The 18,561-nt window shown below is 44.6% G+C and overlaps 1 protein-coding gene across 1 annotated transcript in view; it reads right to left on the reverse strand.

Moving 5' to 3' along the window:
- SEMA5A (semaphorin 5A) overlaps window positions 1-18,561 on the reverse strand; it is a 392,731-nt gene that overhangs the window by 127,911 nt on the left and 246,259 nt on the right. Inside the window, exons 7-8 of the mRNA XM_081825786.1 lie at window positions 15,083-15,181; window positions 13,241-13,454 (exon numbers count right to left, since the gene is read on the reverse strand). Coding sequence (XP_081681912.1) covers window positions 13,241-13,454; window positions 15,083-15,181 — 313 coding nt within the window. The remainder of the gene's footprint in view (window positions 1-13,240; window positions 13,455-15,082; window positions 15,182-18,561) is intronic.

Genomic DNA, 18,561 nt, shown 5'->3' on the forward strand with positions numbered 1-18,561 from the left:
AAAACTATATTTGGTTTCTAAAGAAAATATTCGCTTATATGTCTAATTCTAAAGAGAAGACTAAATAAACCATTTCAGAGTATGTCCTGTACCTAGGCTCTACAAAGAGACTGTAGTTTGATCAGTGTACTAAAAACAAACGACAAAAATTATCATGATCAGCATGACAGCAACAACAACAGAGCTGACCTAAGATGGAGAAAACAAAGAAAGAAGGTACAGGACTGGGTGTGTCTAGCCTGGGGCCATGGTCACCAACACACGTGGATGAGGTGCGGGCAGAGTCCACAGAATTTATCAAATACCCTCACAAAGACCTGTTCCTGCTACTAATTTGAGGACACACTGCCTGGAGACCAGAGTATGTGTCTCTAGGAAGTCCTGAGCAAGAAAAGGAGAAGCTACAAAGATAAAAAGATCTGTCACGGTTTCTTCCAGTCAAAGCTGAGTCTGTAATCTAAAAATATCTGCAGAGTGCTTAATGCTGTTGTGCCAGGCCCTACACTCGGGGCTTCACATTCACATGCTCGTTAAGCTCATAGGAATCATAGACGTAGGTGCTGTGTTATTAGTAAGCTGCCCAAGTTCACACAACTAGCCATGGGGGGCATGGGATGGGGGTTGTGTCTTGAATCCAGACAGTGTGACCTCAGAGCCTAGGCACTTACCATTACACTACATTGAAAAAAAAAAAAAAAAAAAACAAAACGAAAAAAACACAATGGCTGCAAGAGAACAATTGACTATATTAACAATATTCAAGAATAAAACTTAGTATTCTGGACAACGCTTTAGAAACCAAAGTGGGGAACAGGTTGACTCAGGAAGACAAATGCCCAGATGAAATTTACCCTGGAGCTATTAGGAACATCAGGAATGACACAGAGAAGAGAAAGCGGGAGGAAGGAGCCAATAATCCAAGGGCTTATCAGGCAACAGTATTGCGGGGAAGCATTTGCCCAACTCCAGAGATGATGTTTCAAATGGTGCCCCCACAGCCCCAGAGAGCCAGGGAGCAACGGTTAGGACATTTATTCCACGTTCATCGTCCGCTCCACTGAATAATCTCACTCCGATGTCTCCTTGAACGAGGACACTGGCTAATGCCATGCAGATAGGCCCACAGCTTCCTCTCTCCACAGAGAACCTCCAATAGCTCTCCAAACCCCCCAAAACAATTGTATGATAGGGTGACAAAGCACATTTTAGACAGAAATGCTCACACACATTTTTTCCGACTGAGAAAATGGGGAAGAATTTGTGCTTGGTGTGTAGTATATGCTGTTCTAGAATCCACCACACAGTGTAGGTCCATTTAGTCAGGGAGCTAACTGACACTTGGAAACCCATCCTGCTGTCCCGCAGTGGCCCTTCAGGACGATGACGGGTCCCTGATTGTGGGACCTGCTGTAAAACCAGGACACTCCATTTCCTGGAAAGCAGAGCCTTTTGAAACTCAGCCAGCATCCTGTTCCTTTTCCAAAGACAATAAAAGAGCTGGAATCATCGTTAGACAGACAGCCAAATATCTCCCGCATTTATAGATATAAATCTGGAGGTGGGGGATGTTTGGATCTCACCAGGCAGTATAGTAAGATGCATACTGTTTCCCTTCCATTATTTAAGTTCTGTCTCTTGTTAAACTGTAATTCACCACAAACTAGTAATCTGTCACTCCTGAGTGAATTGAACAAGTCATAAATCAGGCACGGCTTTCTTGTCTACAATGAATGTGAGTGCATGAAAGAGAGATCTGAGTGGTTCTTTAGTCTTTATTGTCGTTAGAGCTACACATGAATAGAAGGTGTGCTGCCAAATTCAGAAAAAAAAGAAAGACATGAGTACGTCAGCTCATTATACATATATGCACAGAGAAACTGTTTTTCCTCATGTTTGTAAAACACACTGAGTCATGGATTACAGATCATTTTACAAAATATGTCATAAGAGGAAATATGTTTCATGATATAGGAACTTTTATTTTATACATTTACTTATTAGTGACCATGCAGATAGGAGAAGAGGATGATCCATAAGATAATAAACGTGAGTAATGAGAAGAAAAGCTTCAACATTTCTGTGATTTTGACCATGTAAAACCAGATCCTGAACATCCAAATGGATCCTTCCATTCTGTATTCTCTCTAATGTATCAACTCCTGCATCCGTCTGGAGGCCCCTCATGTTCGGTGGTTCAGTCTGATGACTGACCAGATCATCGATAGGTTCTTGATATAGAAATATTTGTCCAAATTAATGCCAATGGATATTGAAGACAGAAAGGAATTCCAATTTGCCAACTCCACAAAAGTCTTACTAGAATCAGAATCTACCATAAATCCTTTTTCAATCAAAAGCCACCTTGTGATACACTCACCAAAGGCCGACTAGAAGATGGCTGGGCATGGAGCCCATATGGGCTGCGGCTCTGCCCATCCCAGCTTGAAACCCTGGGTTGGACCATGGACACCTGGAATGTTCTTTCATCCCGTATGACAATCCAGGGCACAAAAGACCTACTTTGCCATAAGGATTAAAGAGACTCTCAATAAGTGGTGCCTATAATTATTATTTCACGCTTTACTCTTGATTTCCCTCTTACTAATTTATACTTAGTAGGACTCCACATAATGATAATGAATAATCAAACATGCAAATGTTAAACTTAAAGGTGATCAAAATTTGAGAAAGATAAATAAAGCCATGCTGAATGCAAGCTATTCCACAAAAAGGAAAGGCGTTAATGGAAATGATCTTTAGACGTGACACAGCGAGCCAGATATTTTTAATTCCTAAATTTGCTGGTGTCCGTCACTACCAAAACAATTTCCATATATATTCCTAGATTTCATACCCTCTCTCACCGTGCACATTTTTTCCCTTGTTACACCTACATGAAAATCTGCTGCAGGGTGTTCCAAAGTAAACTAATTTCATCTGGGTATTTAGTAAGCATGGCTAATTACACTAAAATTAAATTAAGTACAATGCGGCTTAAAAGGCATTGATGTACTAAAGCTTTCCCTAAGACTTCCAGTAAAAGACAGACAGACAGACAGATGGGTATGTTTGTATGTGTGTACATGTGTCTGTGTGTGGGTCACGTACATACATACCTTACTGGGGCACATGTATATATGGCTCAATACTTCCACCTACTGGCTGTGTGAACTTAGTCGCTATTTCACAGCACACATTCTGTGTCCTGTTCTAGAATGATAGTACCACCACCCAATATGTATCACTGGGGGAATCAGAGGCGATGAGCGACAAGTGCCTAGCACTTAATCGCTCAGCATCAAGATACAGATCACCATTCATTTGTGTATGCAAATTAACATCTAAATATGTATGTGATGTACGCAAAATATGTGAATTAACATTGGCACACATATCGGTAAACATATCAGTATTCATTTAACAAACTAAATCATAAATCCCTCCATCATCGGCTACTCACCACCTATGGCAGGGTAGGGGGGAGGCGGTGCTGGGCTCTGGGTGTGCGGGCAACTGACCGACAGAGCTCATGCCCTCAGGGGACAGAGTGAGGAAAACAAACAAGACAAACCAACAAGCAATCACAGTGATGACAAGTACGATGAAGACCACCAGCAGCGAGGTGAATTCAAGAACTGGGAAGGAGAGGATCAGAGAAAAGGCAGAGGGAAGGTTGGGGAGGGGCCGCCAGGCCAAGAGCAGGAGGGACCACAGCTAAGAGGAGACCCCAAGAGCGGCCAGGAATGGAATGAAGCTCATGTTGGAATGAAGGAATCCACCTGACAGGAGAAGGCCAGGAGAGCAACCCAGACAGGAGTTGGGATGTCAACTGCCCCTGCAGAGTCACTGAAGAGTTTGAAAAAAAGGTTTATGATCCACGTTCCTGTGGTGGCAGTGGTCAGGGAAAAGGGGGACAGGGCCCCAAGCATGTCCTGAGTGGTCACTGACGGCACCTGGATCCCCGAGTCCTTCACTCCCTGAGCACCCAGCAGAAAGAAACCATTGCGTCAAACCAGAAACGTGGTTCCAGCCGACTTGATTCCTTCTTGCTTCCAGGGGAATATGACCTGGTGAAAATGTGGTATTTGCATGGATTTGCTGATTCTAGCAGGAGCAGCCAGTACCAAGGGGACCTGTGCTGTCCCTCCCTGAAGGAGATCTGCCCCCTCTGTGTGAGGACTCACCCTGCAAGCCCAAGGCTCTCCCTGGAATTCTGCCTCGAGGTCTAGAGGAGCTTCCCTAACTGGCCTTCAGCTAGATGTTCTCGCTCAAACTGACAAACACATCCTCGTCTGTTCTCCCTCGATCTGTTCCAACCACAAAGCCTCCGCAACCTTTCCCTTCTCCCATAAGCATCTACCATGTCACACGTTCCTAGGCTCAATTTGTTCAAACGAATTTCACGACTATGCATTTCTGAATATTTTCAAAACAGAAAGTTTCCATTTACCACGTTCATTTTTTCCTGATTATATTTTCAATGCAGCAGTTCACTTCTTTTAAGAATGAATCATTGAGCCTGCAGAATTGTGAATCAAAAGCTAGGAATTTTTTAAAAATTGCCATATTAACCTGAATTCAAAGATCTTAGAAATATTTTAGTGTTTATAAAATGGTTTTAAAGAGGAAGAGGACAAGATGTGAGAGCTCACTGGAAAAGGAGATCAGGCTGTAAGAGTATGCGGTTAGAACACATCAACCTGAATGACTGTTTGGTCTTTGTCTCCTGAGCTGACCTGGGCCAGGGCAAGGCAGAAGCCCAAAGGACAGACTCTACTCTCCAATATGTAGCAGTGCATGATATAACGTGAGAGGCCACTGAGGGGCTACAAAGAGTTTAACAGAATATTATGGAGACAAATTTACTGAAACACATAGACCTGGGGATCCTATAAACAGGATGACAATATGAGTTATGAGCCAAACGGGAGCACTTTTGAGAGGGACAGGGAGCAATGTTATAATCATGCCAGGGTGGCAGGAGGGACCTAGGGCTGTCGCAAGGAAACAGCTCATGATCTCTAGACAATACATTGAACCATTTTCCTGCCTGGTAATGTAAGTACTAGAAAATTTCTATACAATATATTATATTCTCTCTAATGGGACATAACTTCTCCATGTGGATTTCTGTTTTGTTTGAGGCAGGTCTCCGTATGACTTAGTGTATCGAGTTGGTGCCTTTGGCCACATATTAACTTGGTGGGGGAAAGAAGGGCTCATTCATCCATTCTCTTCTGAAATGTGCAAATTGAAAGTCCAAATGACTGACTGGCGAGTACAGAGCTGTCACCACAAGACGGAAGGGATTCTGTGCTCCCCCAGTTTCAGGTATTCAGCCCAGAGACCCATCAGTGCACCACACTGCTTGCAAAGGGCACCACAAGAACCGATTCCTTCATGTCGCTTAACAAACTTTTGTGCCCATGAAGGACTCTTTTAAATTATGCCACAGGCCCTTCTGGGTTGGGTTTAATAATTGCCGTTCATCTCATTTCTTTTTGCAAGTTTTTTTTTTTTTTAAAGATTTTATTTATTTATTTGACAGAGAGAGACACAGTGAGAGACGGAACACAAGCAGGGGGAGTGGGAGAGGGAGAAGCAGGCCTCCCACGGAGCAGGGAGCCCGATGCGGGGCTCGATCCCAGAGCACTGGGATCATGACCCGAGCCGAAGGCAGATGCTTAACGACTGAGTCACCCAGGTGCCCCGCTTTTTGCAAGTTTTTACCGGTAAGGAAACCCTCCTCACCTTCTCCGAAGTCCCCCTACCCCTCTTCTGTGGTAGCTCGTGCACAAAAACGTGGACCTCGGGAGGGAGATGGAGGCAGGTTATGATGTTGCTGTTTCCTAAGATGTGGATGAGACGGAGGGGAGGAGGGAGCACATGGAAGGGGGAGGATGCAAGCTCCGGAGTGTGTGTGTTTGCAAATCCCAGTTCATGTACACATCAGCCTAGTGGCTCTGGTTCAGGGGGCTAGTCCCTCTGACCACAGCTTGCTCATCTGTAAAATAAGGACAATGTCATCTCCCTTGGTGAATTTTGTGGAGGATTACAGGTGGCGCATGTATGGAGTCTCCCATCCACCTGACAAGTTCTAAAGAGCCACTGCGACCCCTATGATATAGATAATCAGATTGGGTTTACAGCACAATTTCCAAGAGGCCTGCAACCCACTCAAGATGGACAACTGCCCGATGTCCCACCAATTAGAAAAGGGCTGGGCCCCATGTCACCCAACTGCTCACATGCTCTAGGCCCACAGCTCACCTTGAGAGCTACAATCTCACATGTGAGATGTCAGGCTTTAGCCTCACAGCTAAAGAGAGCTCACCGAAGAGAGCCCACTGTTCACAACGACACCCCTTTTAAGCATCTCCCCAGATGCCCGTTCAATAAAATATAAAACCAGGCTGCTGACTAGGCAATCGTGATTTTTGTTCTGGTTTTCCTGGGCTTCTTTCCCTTGATAAAGACTTGACTTTTCCTACACAAACATACTTCATTCCTAGGCTCCACTTGTCTGTATTTTGCTTGTTCTGTGAACACTGCCTCCAATTTATAAATTTCTTGCTCTAGCAAATGTCGTCCATCCAGGGAGACCCTAGAGCAGATGATTCACACCATTAGGGACTGTGCTGTGTAGACTCTGCCAAAAGTGAACTCATTCACTGTCCCCAGGACGAGACCAAAAGAGTCACTCTGGCCTGGCCATGCCTACAGCTCCGAGAGGCATCATCTGTTCTCAGGGAGAAGCGCTGAGCTCCTTCACGAGGCACCTGTCTTCACGGTGAGGAGAAACAATTTCTCCTTGAGTTAAGCACAGCGGGGATTTTCTCCCTCTAAGTAAATTATCTTTAATCATTAGGAGGTTACTCATTGTACTTTAAAGACCTCAAAGAGTCTACTTAAGGCACAGGGAACATCATTAAAGTTATTTCAAACCAGGAGAAGTTGAGATTGTAATGAAAAGAGTTCTCTCTTGGCTAGAAACATAATAGCTCATATGAAATAATATTGTTAAAATGAGAAGGCCTTTGATGTCAGGTCTGTCTGCTTCCACATGAGGTCCTGGTTGGAATCTGCAGAAATAGTAGGAGCTGGGGACCTCATCAGGACCCCGTGGACAGGCAAACACTACCCCCAGAGAAGAAAAATGAACAGGTCACCAAGTGTTAATAAGATGATGTCCATGTAGATATCTATGCTGACTTATGAAGGCTCATTTATGAATTAGCTTTTCCAAGTTCCTACCAAGGTTTTTTTTTTCTTTCTCTGTGAAAGCATGTAGTTCCCTCAGAACCCACAAACTGAATTTGCACACTATTAATGTGGAAATGTCATTTTCCCCTCTTTCATGGGTTTATTGTTTCCCCAATTTGATTGCCAATTTCTTGAAGGCAAGTTTTATACCTTCCCTATTTTAAGCATTGACCATTAAACATTTATTATCCTGCCTTACAGTAATCATTTAATAAAGGTTATTAACAATGAGTATTTTAATGCATTAAAACTGTTAAGGTATTTCTCTAAACACATAAATTTGTTTTCAGAGTGATTTTGGCACAGGGGGATAAATCTGATGTTGAAACTTACATTCATTACAAAGCACATAACTCAATGTTTCAAATTCCTCCAAAACATTATCCAATCGATTGCATTGTGTTTGATAACTGAATAAATAATGGTTGAGAAGGAGTGTCTAAATCAGATGACAAAAGAAGTTTTTTCAGACCTGAATCAGTTTCAAACATATAAATCTATTTTTTTTAATTCTTGGTTACAATTCCTATGACACGTTCCATTTGTTTAACGACACCGTTCACATTTCTACTATTTACGAAACGTGCTTATGTCCTAACTCATTCAACATACATTGATGGAGTGTGAACTGTGTTTCAGACTGAGTGAGATGCTGAGCACACAAAGACAGCTCACATATAATCCCTGCCCTCAAGAAATTCATACACATGTGGGGCAAGCAAAGAAGCAAACTACTCATCTAGTAGCTCATCTATTCAAAAAATATTGATGGGTGCTTACTATGTGCCCAGCACTGTTGAAAGCATGCGGGACACATCAGTGAACAAAACACATTAGCCCAGCCACTGGGGAACCTCCATTCTAAGGGAGGAAGGAGACAAGCACTAAAGGGCATAAGAGTTAAGGATAAAAGCTGAGCACGGTAAGAGGGACCAAGCAGGCTTAGATGGGAGAGGGGGTCACTTCACATAAGGCGGTTGGGGGATGTCTATTGAGAAGCCCCATCTGAGCAAAAACCGGAAGGAGCTAAACCAGTTGGCCAGGTAGATTTGGCGGGAGGGGATGCTTTTCAGATAGAAAGGGGCCAGCAAACTACAGTCTGCCGGCCAACCCTACCTGCTAGCTATAAATAAAGTTTTATGAGCACACAGCCACTGTGAGTGATCAGGTGGGCACCGGTGATGGCCACTATGAGGGAGGAACTGAAAAGCTGCAATGGGGACAACTTGGACTGCAAAGCTTAAGCTGTCGACTCTCTGGGTTTTGCTGATCCCTGGGAGACAGTAAAGAGCCAGCAGCCCTGTGCAACATTTAAGAGGCCAAAGCAGAGGAAGCAAGGGGTGGGAAGAAGAGTGAAGACACAGGGGTAAGAGGAAGCCGTGGGTAGGGCCTTGGCGTTTTCTGTAGGTGGAATGGGGACTCCGTGCACTTCAGGCAGGTTGTTGGAATGAGAGAAGGTGTTTATGCTGCATCCCTGGGGACATTCGAGGCTCTACAGGTTCTTACCCAGGGCTCCCTGCGTCCTGGAGGGAGGTGAGCCTGGACAGGCTGATGCCACCATGTGCCTGAAGATTACCCCCGGAGCATGGAGGTTCCTGAGAGGCTGGGGTGGCCAAAGAGCCCCGGCTTGCTGTGCTCAGTCCACATGTCCTGAAGAACATTTTTGTGTGTCTGTGTGCTTCCCTTAGACTGAGATGTCTGTGTGCTTATTTCTGTCAAGTCTTTACTACAGTCCTTTGAGGGAAGAGTTCAGCCACAGAATGAGCAAAATGCAATGCACTTCAGCCTGATGCCTAGGAGAGGGGCCCCCCTTCCCCAGAGATCACGGGGTGCTGCTCAGTAGACAGGGTGGCAGCTTACGTGAACAGCCTGTCCACAGCAGTGGCCTGGAGAATGCAAGGAAGAAACAGGTGAAACCCAGCTGTGCCTTCGGCAAAGGGGAGACAGCACTGTCTGCTAAGAATGAGATGCTAGCGTCGAGACAAGGAGGCTGAGGAGTGGGCAGAGGATTGCCCCATACACAGCACAGAAAGAAGAGTGGGGTTGTCGTCAGAAGTAAGGTGCTGTGCTGTAAGGTGGCAACATTTGAGCATTTCTTGACTAGCCCACCATTATAGGTTGAATTGTATCCTGCCATCCCCCAAAATATGTTGAAGTCCTAACCTCCAGTACCTGTAAATGAGACCTTATTTGAAATGGGGTCATGGCAGATTGAATTAAGAGGAGGTCATACTGGAGTATGGCGGGCCCCTAATCCAGGATGACCAGTGTTCTTACGTGAAGATGGCCAAGCGAGGACACAGAGATACACAGGGAGGAGCCCATGTGAACAACGAGGCAAAGACTACAGTGATTTGCCACAAGCCAAGGAATATCTGGGACTACCAGAGCTGCAAGAGGCAAGGAATGGGTCTCTTCTATAATCTTCAAAGACTACTGAGTTTTTCCTGTATAAGGTAACTAATTGAATTATGGAAAGGGCCACCTCTGTGTATAGGCGAATTGTCCTATGCACAAATTAATCACAAGCACCAAATCTGAAGACAAAAATTGTGCTGACCATAGTTAGAAGGTCCTATCCTCCAGACCTCTTTCCTGCTGAGACAATTCTCTTTTGTCAAACAAAATTGTTGGTAAAACCCGAAAAACGTCCAAGATGAAGAAGTGAGTTCTGGTTATGATCATGGGTGAGCAGCTGTTAGCTGAGTGATAGCCTGAGATGAGTAAGTAATGAACACTGTGAGTTCACGTTCGAGAGTGAGTGTCATGAAACCATACCTTCAATCAGCAGGCCCCGGGGTTTCTATTTCCCCAAAGTGGGAGCTCCAATGCCAAGGGAGTTGCCTGCCGACCCCTTGGGGGTGGCTCATGTCTCCTCATTCAACAGGTCAGAGTCTGCATATTCTTTTTTTTTTTTCTTAGATATTATTTATTTATTTGACAGAGAGAGAGACAGCGAGAGAGGGAACACAAGCAGGGGGAGCGGGAGAGGGAGAAGCAGGCTTCCCGCTAAGCAGGGAGCCCGATGGGAGGCTCGATCCCAGGACCCTGGGATCATGACCTGAGCTGAAGGCAGATGCCCAGCAGCTGAGCCACCCAGGCGCCCCATATTCTTAACTGAACACACCAGCTCCGGGTTTTCCAGCACACCCGCTCAGCTCTATCAAGAATAAATCCAAACCTCTGCTCTCCATTTGCTCACTCCGTGCCTTGATTCTCAATCAGCTGAAAACTCTGGAGAAGAATCTAAACGCCTCCTTGAATGGGTCCCTAAAAATCACAACAGGAAATTAGGACTCTTTTTTTGGATACTGCAGAACGAACTTTGTTTTCAGCTTGTTTGGGTTTCTTTATTTGTTTTCGTCTCACTGAAGGAGAAAGAATTCTGTACATTTTTATAAAAAGATGGCAGTTATCACTAGAGAGGAAGAAATCTGAGGCTAGGGCAAAAAAAAAAAAAAAAAAAAAGAAGAAGGGATAACAGATACAGCAACAATCTCAAGTAAAGAAAGAAAATGACTCCAGAACACAGTGGGGAACTGAGACCAGGGCATCTGGTCACGGGGCAGATGGGATGCAAAGCAGGGATTCCAGTGAGGTCAAGAAGAACAGAGGCCCCTGCTTCCAGGCTCAGCAGGGGGACAGAAGCAGAACTAAGTGGGGTCAGAGGCCAGAATCTGTCCTGGATGGTCCATCAGAGTCGAAAACAGGGCCAACCAGCAGTAGAAACGGTATCTCGGGGTTCAGTAGAAGGCACTGCCCCAACAGGGCCCAGGAGAGGGAAGAAACACTCAACATTCAAGAACTCTCTGCTCTCTGCCCTGGGAGTGAGGGCCTTCCTTTGTGGGCGGGTGGGGCTGAGGGCAACAGGGTCATTCAGGGTCATGGGAATGAAGATGACAAGGTAGGTTGAGTGGTGGCTCTACCATGTTTACCTTGGACTAATTTTCAATTTCTACAGTTGTTGGATTCTATCATATATAAACAGCAGCACCTTTTAGGAACCTAAAACATGATTCATTATGTTGGCCAAATGACAGCACACCTATGGTGACTGTGGTAAGCAGGGTTAGCTCTCCCACTGCCCTTCTCACATCCCCTGACTCTCAGACAGAGAGGCTTCCACCCAGACGTTAATGGAATCAGACCATCTGATCAGCCAGCGGGCACTGGAGTCACATGCAAAGAAATAGTCAGTGTTTTTAACTCATGCTATAACCGGAGTTATTTTTCCAGGATATTCTTCAGGGGGTCACTTTTGGGGAAAAAAAAAGAGAGAGAGAGAGAGAGAGAGAGAGAGACGGTACTCCTAATTACTTTTTACTTTGCTTTGGACAAACTCTAATTACAATGCCTTTGATTGGGGGGCAGGTGATTTTGATTTGTAACTGGAAACTTTGCATGGTCAGTAAAAATCAAATGAACAGAAAGAAGAGCTTTAAGCTAAACAAATGAAAGCATCAGGGCCCGAAGGGGACTGAAACCAGTTCAACAGAAATAATGTTAATGAAGAAAAGCTAGGTACAGCTTCAGTTTAGGAAAACAATTCATGTTGCCCTTTGGAAGGGTACAGAGTCATTTAAATTACTAGAGAAATCTGAGGAGGATATTCTCTTCTCTACAATGGAATCTTTTAAAGGCAACCTGGGGGCTGGTCTGACTCTATTACTTGGAAAAATGCTTTATATATACCTTCAGGAATAAATATGCATAAATAATGAGCTTAAGCCAGTCGTTCTCAACCAGAGGCATTTGCTCCCCCAGGAGACGTTTGGAAACTTCTGGAAGTTTTTTTATTGTCACAACTAGGTAGAGGGGGATGCTACTGCATCTAGCGAGTATAGATCGGCTAGAGATACTGCTAAGCATCCCATGATAACCAGGAGAGCCCCGCACCACACACACATCAAAGAATTATCTTTTCCAAAATGTCAGTAGTGCTGAGGTTGAGAAATTCCCATCTACATAATTAGCTTGTACTTGACAGAAGGCCAGTAAATCTTTGTAGAACTCGAAAGCTCAAAATAATAAATAATATAAGGGCAATTTCAAGATTTCATCTTTGTGCAAGCTACCAAATAAAGGGATGACATGTGATGCACGTATCTATCCATAACACTGTGTGCGTGTGTGTGTGTGTGCGTGTGCAAGCACATTCACACATGAACACACATACAGAGGGCTCAATTTTAGCTGGCACCCCTCACTCAGGACATTGAACAAAGCCAACCTCTATTCTGACTGCTTAGTGAGCACATGACCAATTTTTAGTCCAAGACTGAAGTCTTCTGGGAAGACACAGCTTCTCCTGCTGCTGCATATTGTCACACCTGGATGCAGTGCCTCAAATTGCATCAGCGATTCTGCATGCCCAGCAGAGTCAGTCTGAGGACCACACTGCCACAACGTGGATGGCAGAGAGACCAGTGACAGAGCTCACTGACGTTCGCGCCATCGAAGGAAGTAACCCCGAAGACGCATACCCCAATGCTCTGGTTATGTGACTTGATACTTTTTTAAACTGATCAAGCTCTTTGGAGCTACCTGTGGCCAAACCTATTCTCTTACCCAGTGTCTGAACATTTCATGAAATGCCAGTAACTTCCTGCTTTTAGATATATAATGAGAAGTTAAGAAACAATGCACATGAATCTACAGATATCTCTGATACGACATCAAATTTCCTGAACTTCAAACACCAGCGTAAAGAACAGCCTAAGTTCGATGTATGGTCATGTCAACATTAGCCCTGTTGTCCTGGTCTCCAGCATCGACAGTATCTCTTCCCCTTCTACTCCGAAAGAGCGCCGCGCAGATGCCCTTCCACACTGACAAGCAAAACAAGTGACATTTTGATTTCCTGAGAAAATGAAGAAATTGTTTTTCTTCGGAAGCGGCAGCAGCTTGCTTTTGAGCACAAGTAACCAGGCGTTACAGACAAACGAGGTGGGGCACCTCCAGTGATGGGAAGACTCACCGTTGAGCCATTTGGAGTTGTACTGCGCTGTGCGGAGAGGAGGCAAGATGCCCAGACTCCGGTAAATGGCAGGATCCCGTCCGGGAAAATCCATGGCCGTAGCAGCGTACAACTCCCCACCGGCTGTGAGGAGAGCCGTGGAATTGTGCTGGGGACTGTAGGGGCAGCGGGCCATGCCACTGATCTGATCATGGATCTCGGTCAGGTTATTCAACTGTGGGGGAGGACAAGAGAGACGAAACCAATTAGCCCCCAGGAAAGCCCTAGAACAGGGTCGGCCTGACCCGCAAATGACGCATGTGCAATAAACTCTCTGGGGCTCAGGATAAGACACGACAGATGTGTGCACTCCGACTTTGATGAAAACGCCCTGCGGTGGACTTGGATGGAGGATCCACCAATCATCTCCCTCATCCTCCCCTCAGAGCTGCGGGACCTCACACTATTAAACTCTCACCAAAAGAAGAAAAAAGAAAAAAAAAAAAGAAATAAGTTGATTGTACATGGGTCCCATTGATAACGCACGGGTACTGCAGATCTTTCCACTTCAATAGAGAAAACTTCAATATTTAGAGAAACACAAACCACAATATAGATTCTGTACAATTCTATCACCCTAAGTGAATTAAAATGCTATGAATAGCTCCAAACTCTGCTCACAGATAAGGATGCGTGCTCTTTCGGACTGTGTAGCCCAAATTTCCAACACTTTATTTTGTCAGTTTTCAGACAGCCAACTCGGGGTCTTGCAGGCATCTGGTGTGAACCCAGCTTCTCAGTTGCTGGTTTCCCAACCCATCCTTGAACGAGAAAAGTTCCACTGGCTTCTTCATCCTGACCTGGGTGGTAGCAGAACACAGGGCTAGACAGGGGACCCACACACACTGCTCACTCTGCCGGCAGAGGTTTAGCTCCGGGCAAGTTACTTAAATTCTTTGTATCTCAAACTCTTGTTTTAATACAACAGGGACCCAAAGGATAAACACAACCTGGGGTAGGTAACCACCACCCGAGTAGGTGCAAAGCATTGAGAGCACGGCGTGACATCCTCCTCCTCGTTCTTCTTGTATTTCCAATAACCGAATGCTAGTTTGAAAATATTGTAGATGATAAAGTCAGGCTTTGAGAGAAGTTGGGTAGCCAGGGAATTAACATAACGATATTTCTTCATCATGCTCCCTGCGGGACATCAAACTCCTAACGATATTTCTTCATCATGCTCCCTGCGGGACATCAAACTCCTATCTCGAATTAGAAAGACTGCCCTTGTGCTCGGACGCCCCACGGATCTATGGGTGTAAGATACAGGCGCTGAAGAGTCCTCCGCCAATAGGGACAGGTTTAAAAGAAAAAGAAAGAGGACAGGTCGGACCATCACTTTGCCCAGGGCTTGGGCTTCATTTATTGGCTTGCTTTCATTTTTTTGACATTGCTCTTATCCAATTGGTCAGTTATAATTTTCATCATTTGGACTATGATTTTAAGGCCATTTAATACTTCTCAGGATCTCTGTAGTAAACCAGGATAAAAGAAGAGTATGTTGAGGATTAGTGTTTAGGATCACTGGTGGAGAAAAGCTGGCAGAAACAGTTTGGAAACATATTGAAATTTAATTCAACAAGCTATCGTTACTTCCAGCTCTTTATACTCTAGGCAGTGTGATTAGTAATAAATCAACACATCAAATATTTTTTCTATTTGAAAAAAAGACTTTTTTTTCAGTCTTTTTCAGAAAAAAAGCAACTCCTTAGAGAACGGAAGTACATGTAAAACTACAGCTTTAACAGAACGTTTGGATTTTCCTGGTATTAAACTCTGTCGAAGCTCAAGACGAAGACCTACCGTGCGATTGGTGCAGACAGGCGTGAAAGCATTGGTCCCACAGGTAAATAACCGGTCGCCACCCACTAAAAGCACCCGGATGTAGTTCTGACACTCCTCCTGGAGGGGGAAAAAAAAAAAATCACACAAAACATGTTAACAGGCCTGAACACAAGAGGAATGGCAAATCTGAATATATTTTGACTGACTAATAAATTATATGGCAATTGACCACTAAAAACAAAAACAAAAATCTCTTAGATATTGACCCCCAAACAACAATAACTGTTAAATAATCTGACCTTCTCTATCTGCACACTTGTTCGGTAGAAGATATTTATGAAGATAAATATACACATTCAATTAAAATCTCAAAGCATGTATCTTTTTTTCGATGAATGTGGTTTCATTTTGAATTGTACCTGTTAACAGAGCAAACCCGAAATCGCCTTTGGTATGTGTTAGTGAGGAGAATGAATAAAAGGAAACTATTGGATGCCACTCATGAAAAAGTGTCTCAGAAAACTTTCCAGAACTTTGAAAAAAAATGTTACAAATGCTTCTCCAAATGCAAGGGTCACATGTGAAACTCTGTATACAAATTGGAAGAAGTTTTACAAAAAGTTTTCAAAGTGCTATTCCATACATAGTGAGAATCTATACACATTTTTGATTTTTGACGGAGAAGCAAGAATGTAACTAATAAGGAAAGGATGTCCAGAACATGTGGGATGAGACCCCATGCTGAGTGATGACCCAGAGTTGATTATGTTTTGTGCTTGCAAAGCATGTATAGAAAATCTGGGGCACTGTCATCATAGTGCATGGACTTCTGAGCCAGAAAGCTCTTCATTCATTCAGCAAGCATTTACTGACTAGATATTCTTTGGTAGACATTGTGCTAGAGGTCACAATCTAGGCATTCAGCAGAAAATGAAAATAAAGGGCCATGACAACTACTATGGAGTTGTCCAGAGAACAGAATATTACTACCTCGAGAGGGAAGAGGAAGGGAAGAGTTGGAGAAAGGCTTCCCAGGAGGTGACATCTAATGTAAGTTTTAAAGGAAGGATAGAGGGGCGCCTGGGTGGCTCAGTCAGTTAAGCGTCTGCCTTCGGTTCAGTTGCTGATCCCGGGGTCCTGGGATCAAGTCCTGCATCAGGCTCCCTGCTCAGTGGGGAGTCTCCTTCTCCCTCTCCCTCTGCTGCTCTCTCTCTTGTCGAATAAATAAGTAAAATCTTTTAAAAAAATACAAGAAGGATAGAATTTAGTGAAGCTTCCTGGAGGAAGCACCATCTGACACTTACAGGATTTAATGACCTAAAAAGGAAAAAGACAACCTAGGTGGGGGGAGTGGACTGTGCCGAGGTGCCGTGGTTAGGGTGAGGGGCTTCGTGGTGTATGGAAGAGGTCACACATCCGCTGCACAGTCAGACAGGGGCCGCTGTGCCTAGTGAATTTGAATTTTACTCCAAATGTGAAGGGACTTGCTATTTGTTTTCATTGCATGAAGTCTGACCTGACCCAATGTTGAAGGACCACTCAGTGTAGAAGCTAAACTTGAGAAAGGGAGATTACAGTTCCGGAGACAGACAAGGGAACCACTTCCTTAACTGGGTCCCATGTCCTTTAGTGCCCAGACTGGGTGGGGGGTGTGGACGTGCACAGCCAGAACGCAGTGAACCAACAGATGTGGTGAGGAGCCAACCGAGTGGACAGAGCCGACATCTCATGATACATGACGGTCCAAATAGCACGCTGCCCTGCATAAGAAGCTCTGCATTTGGCAATGCTCTCTTCAATCAAATGGAGCCCCAATCTCCATGCCATGCTGATTTGCCATAACTCAGTCTGCTTGTTGGCCTGGCCATGAGGATGATGAAAAGAGCTAAGTCTGGGGATCTGCTTTCTAAATATGAAGTCAAATGTCAAGGGCAGATAATTCTCCCAATACCATACCTAGCAAGAATAGTAACAAATTATAAGTGACTGCTAATCTGAACACACTTCGAGAAAAAAAACAACAAAAGGAATGAAAGCTCTAAGTTTGATATCAGGAGAATGGAGAAATGAATGTCAACAGTGTACTGGGTAGCTGAGAAAGGTATGCCAGATGGGGAGGAGGCTTGTTTTGTTGTGTTCTGCTTTGTTTTTATGACTATGGAAAGGGCAGAGAGTTCTGAAAGAGAAAGAACAAAACAAGACTTCAAAGAGCCACATGGTTATCTCTTCCCAGGCTCAGGGAGCACAGGGAGGACACAGAGGAGGGGCAAGGTGGCCGGGCCATGTCAGGGAGCATGGGGGCACGGGGGTCTGCAAAGACAGGATAAAGGCAAGGATGAAAGCCTGAGGACTAAACATGTCTGAGGGATACTCCAAAGAGATAACTTGGAGCACACAGGGAGCTGAGAGGGCCTGATGCCTTAACATATAAAACACGTAGAAATAACACTATAATCAATAGGAGATGGGAAATGACAAACAGTGGGAGAAGTGGGGATTTTGCTTGTTTTCTGTTGTACTTTTAGAACTCTTTCAAGAAGGAGTCTAAGACATAGAGGAACTCTTTTGTTGTCGTTTTAAAGCAAGAGACTGACACAAAGTAGAAATGTGCTGGAAGCAAGCCTATATCCATGAACACAGTCAAGGGTAAGTTATTCCAAGATCCCGACTGAAAGATGATGTCTACAGACCTGGGGGAGAGAAAGCCAGTACTTCTCATCAATTATGGGAAGGGAAACAATCGAGATAACAAAAATGTTTATCTTCATCTCCCAAAAGTAAGACAAATTGAAAATAAGAGCAGAGGTCATTAACTTTTGTGAGGGCCCATCACAAACTTGATGAAGAACTGGAAGGATGGTTAGGGAGGGTGAGCACCAGAAGGCAGAAGTGTACCAGAGAGGCAGGACAAATCCAACTGGATTTTTTTTTTTTTAATCTTGGAAAAAAGTAAACAAGGGAGGGCACAATGATATTTCAATTGGAACAGAGAATTGTAACAAGCCTGTTCCAGTAACCAGGACCACATGAGAACACACTCGGGGGCTCTACTGTCTGAGAAGGGTCACATGCCCATGGACCACCCATCAGCTTCCCCAGCTCAGTGAGATTGCAGGGCAGGATAGAGGAAGAGTTCAGGGATCAGGACAATCAGATAAGGGGGCCCGTACAGTCTTTTTCTCAAGGACAGAGGGCAGACCCAACCCTGTGGACCCTAGAGTTGCTTGTGACATATGGGACCTGACCAGAGTCATGTTCTAGATGAGTCCAGTATGCACGCTGGGATGCACTGGGGGAGGAGGGGAGGAGGAGAGGAGAAGAGGAGAAGGTTTGCATTATCACCAATGGGACTAGGACAAGGCATGCTCCCTCCTTGTGTCCTGTAAGAGGAACCTTCGGAGGTGGGCATACTTCTGTGTTTCTTCTTAACTGTCAAGAGCTGAACTCCTCTGCCCAAAGTCTGGCTCAGTGCATCTCAGACCTTTCTCGTTCTCACT

This window comes from Leptonychotes weddellii, chromosome 7 (genome assembly GCF_054177405.1).
Source record: "Leptonychotes weddellii isolate Sample4059 chromosome 7, ASM5417740v2, whole genome shotgun sequence".
Taxonomy (NCBI): domain Eukaryota; kingdom Metazoa; phylum Chordata; class Mammalia; order Carnivora; family Phocidae; genus Leptonychotes; species Leptonychotes weddellii.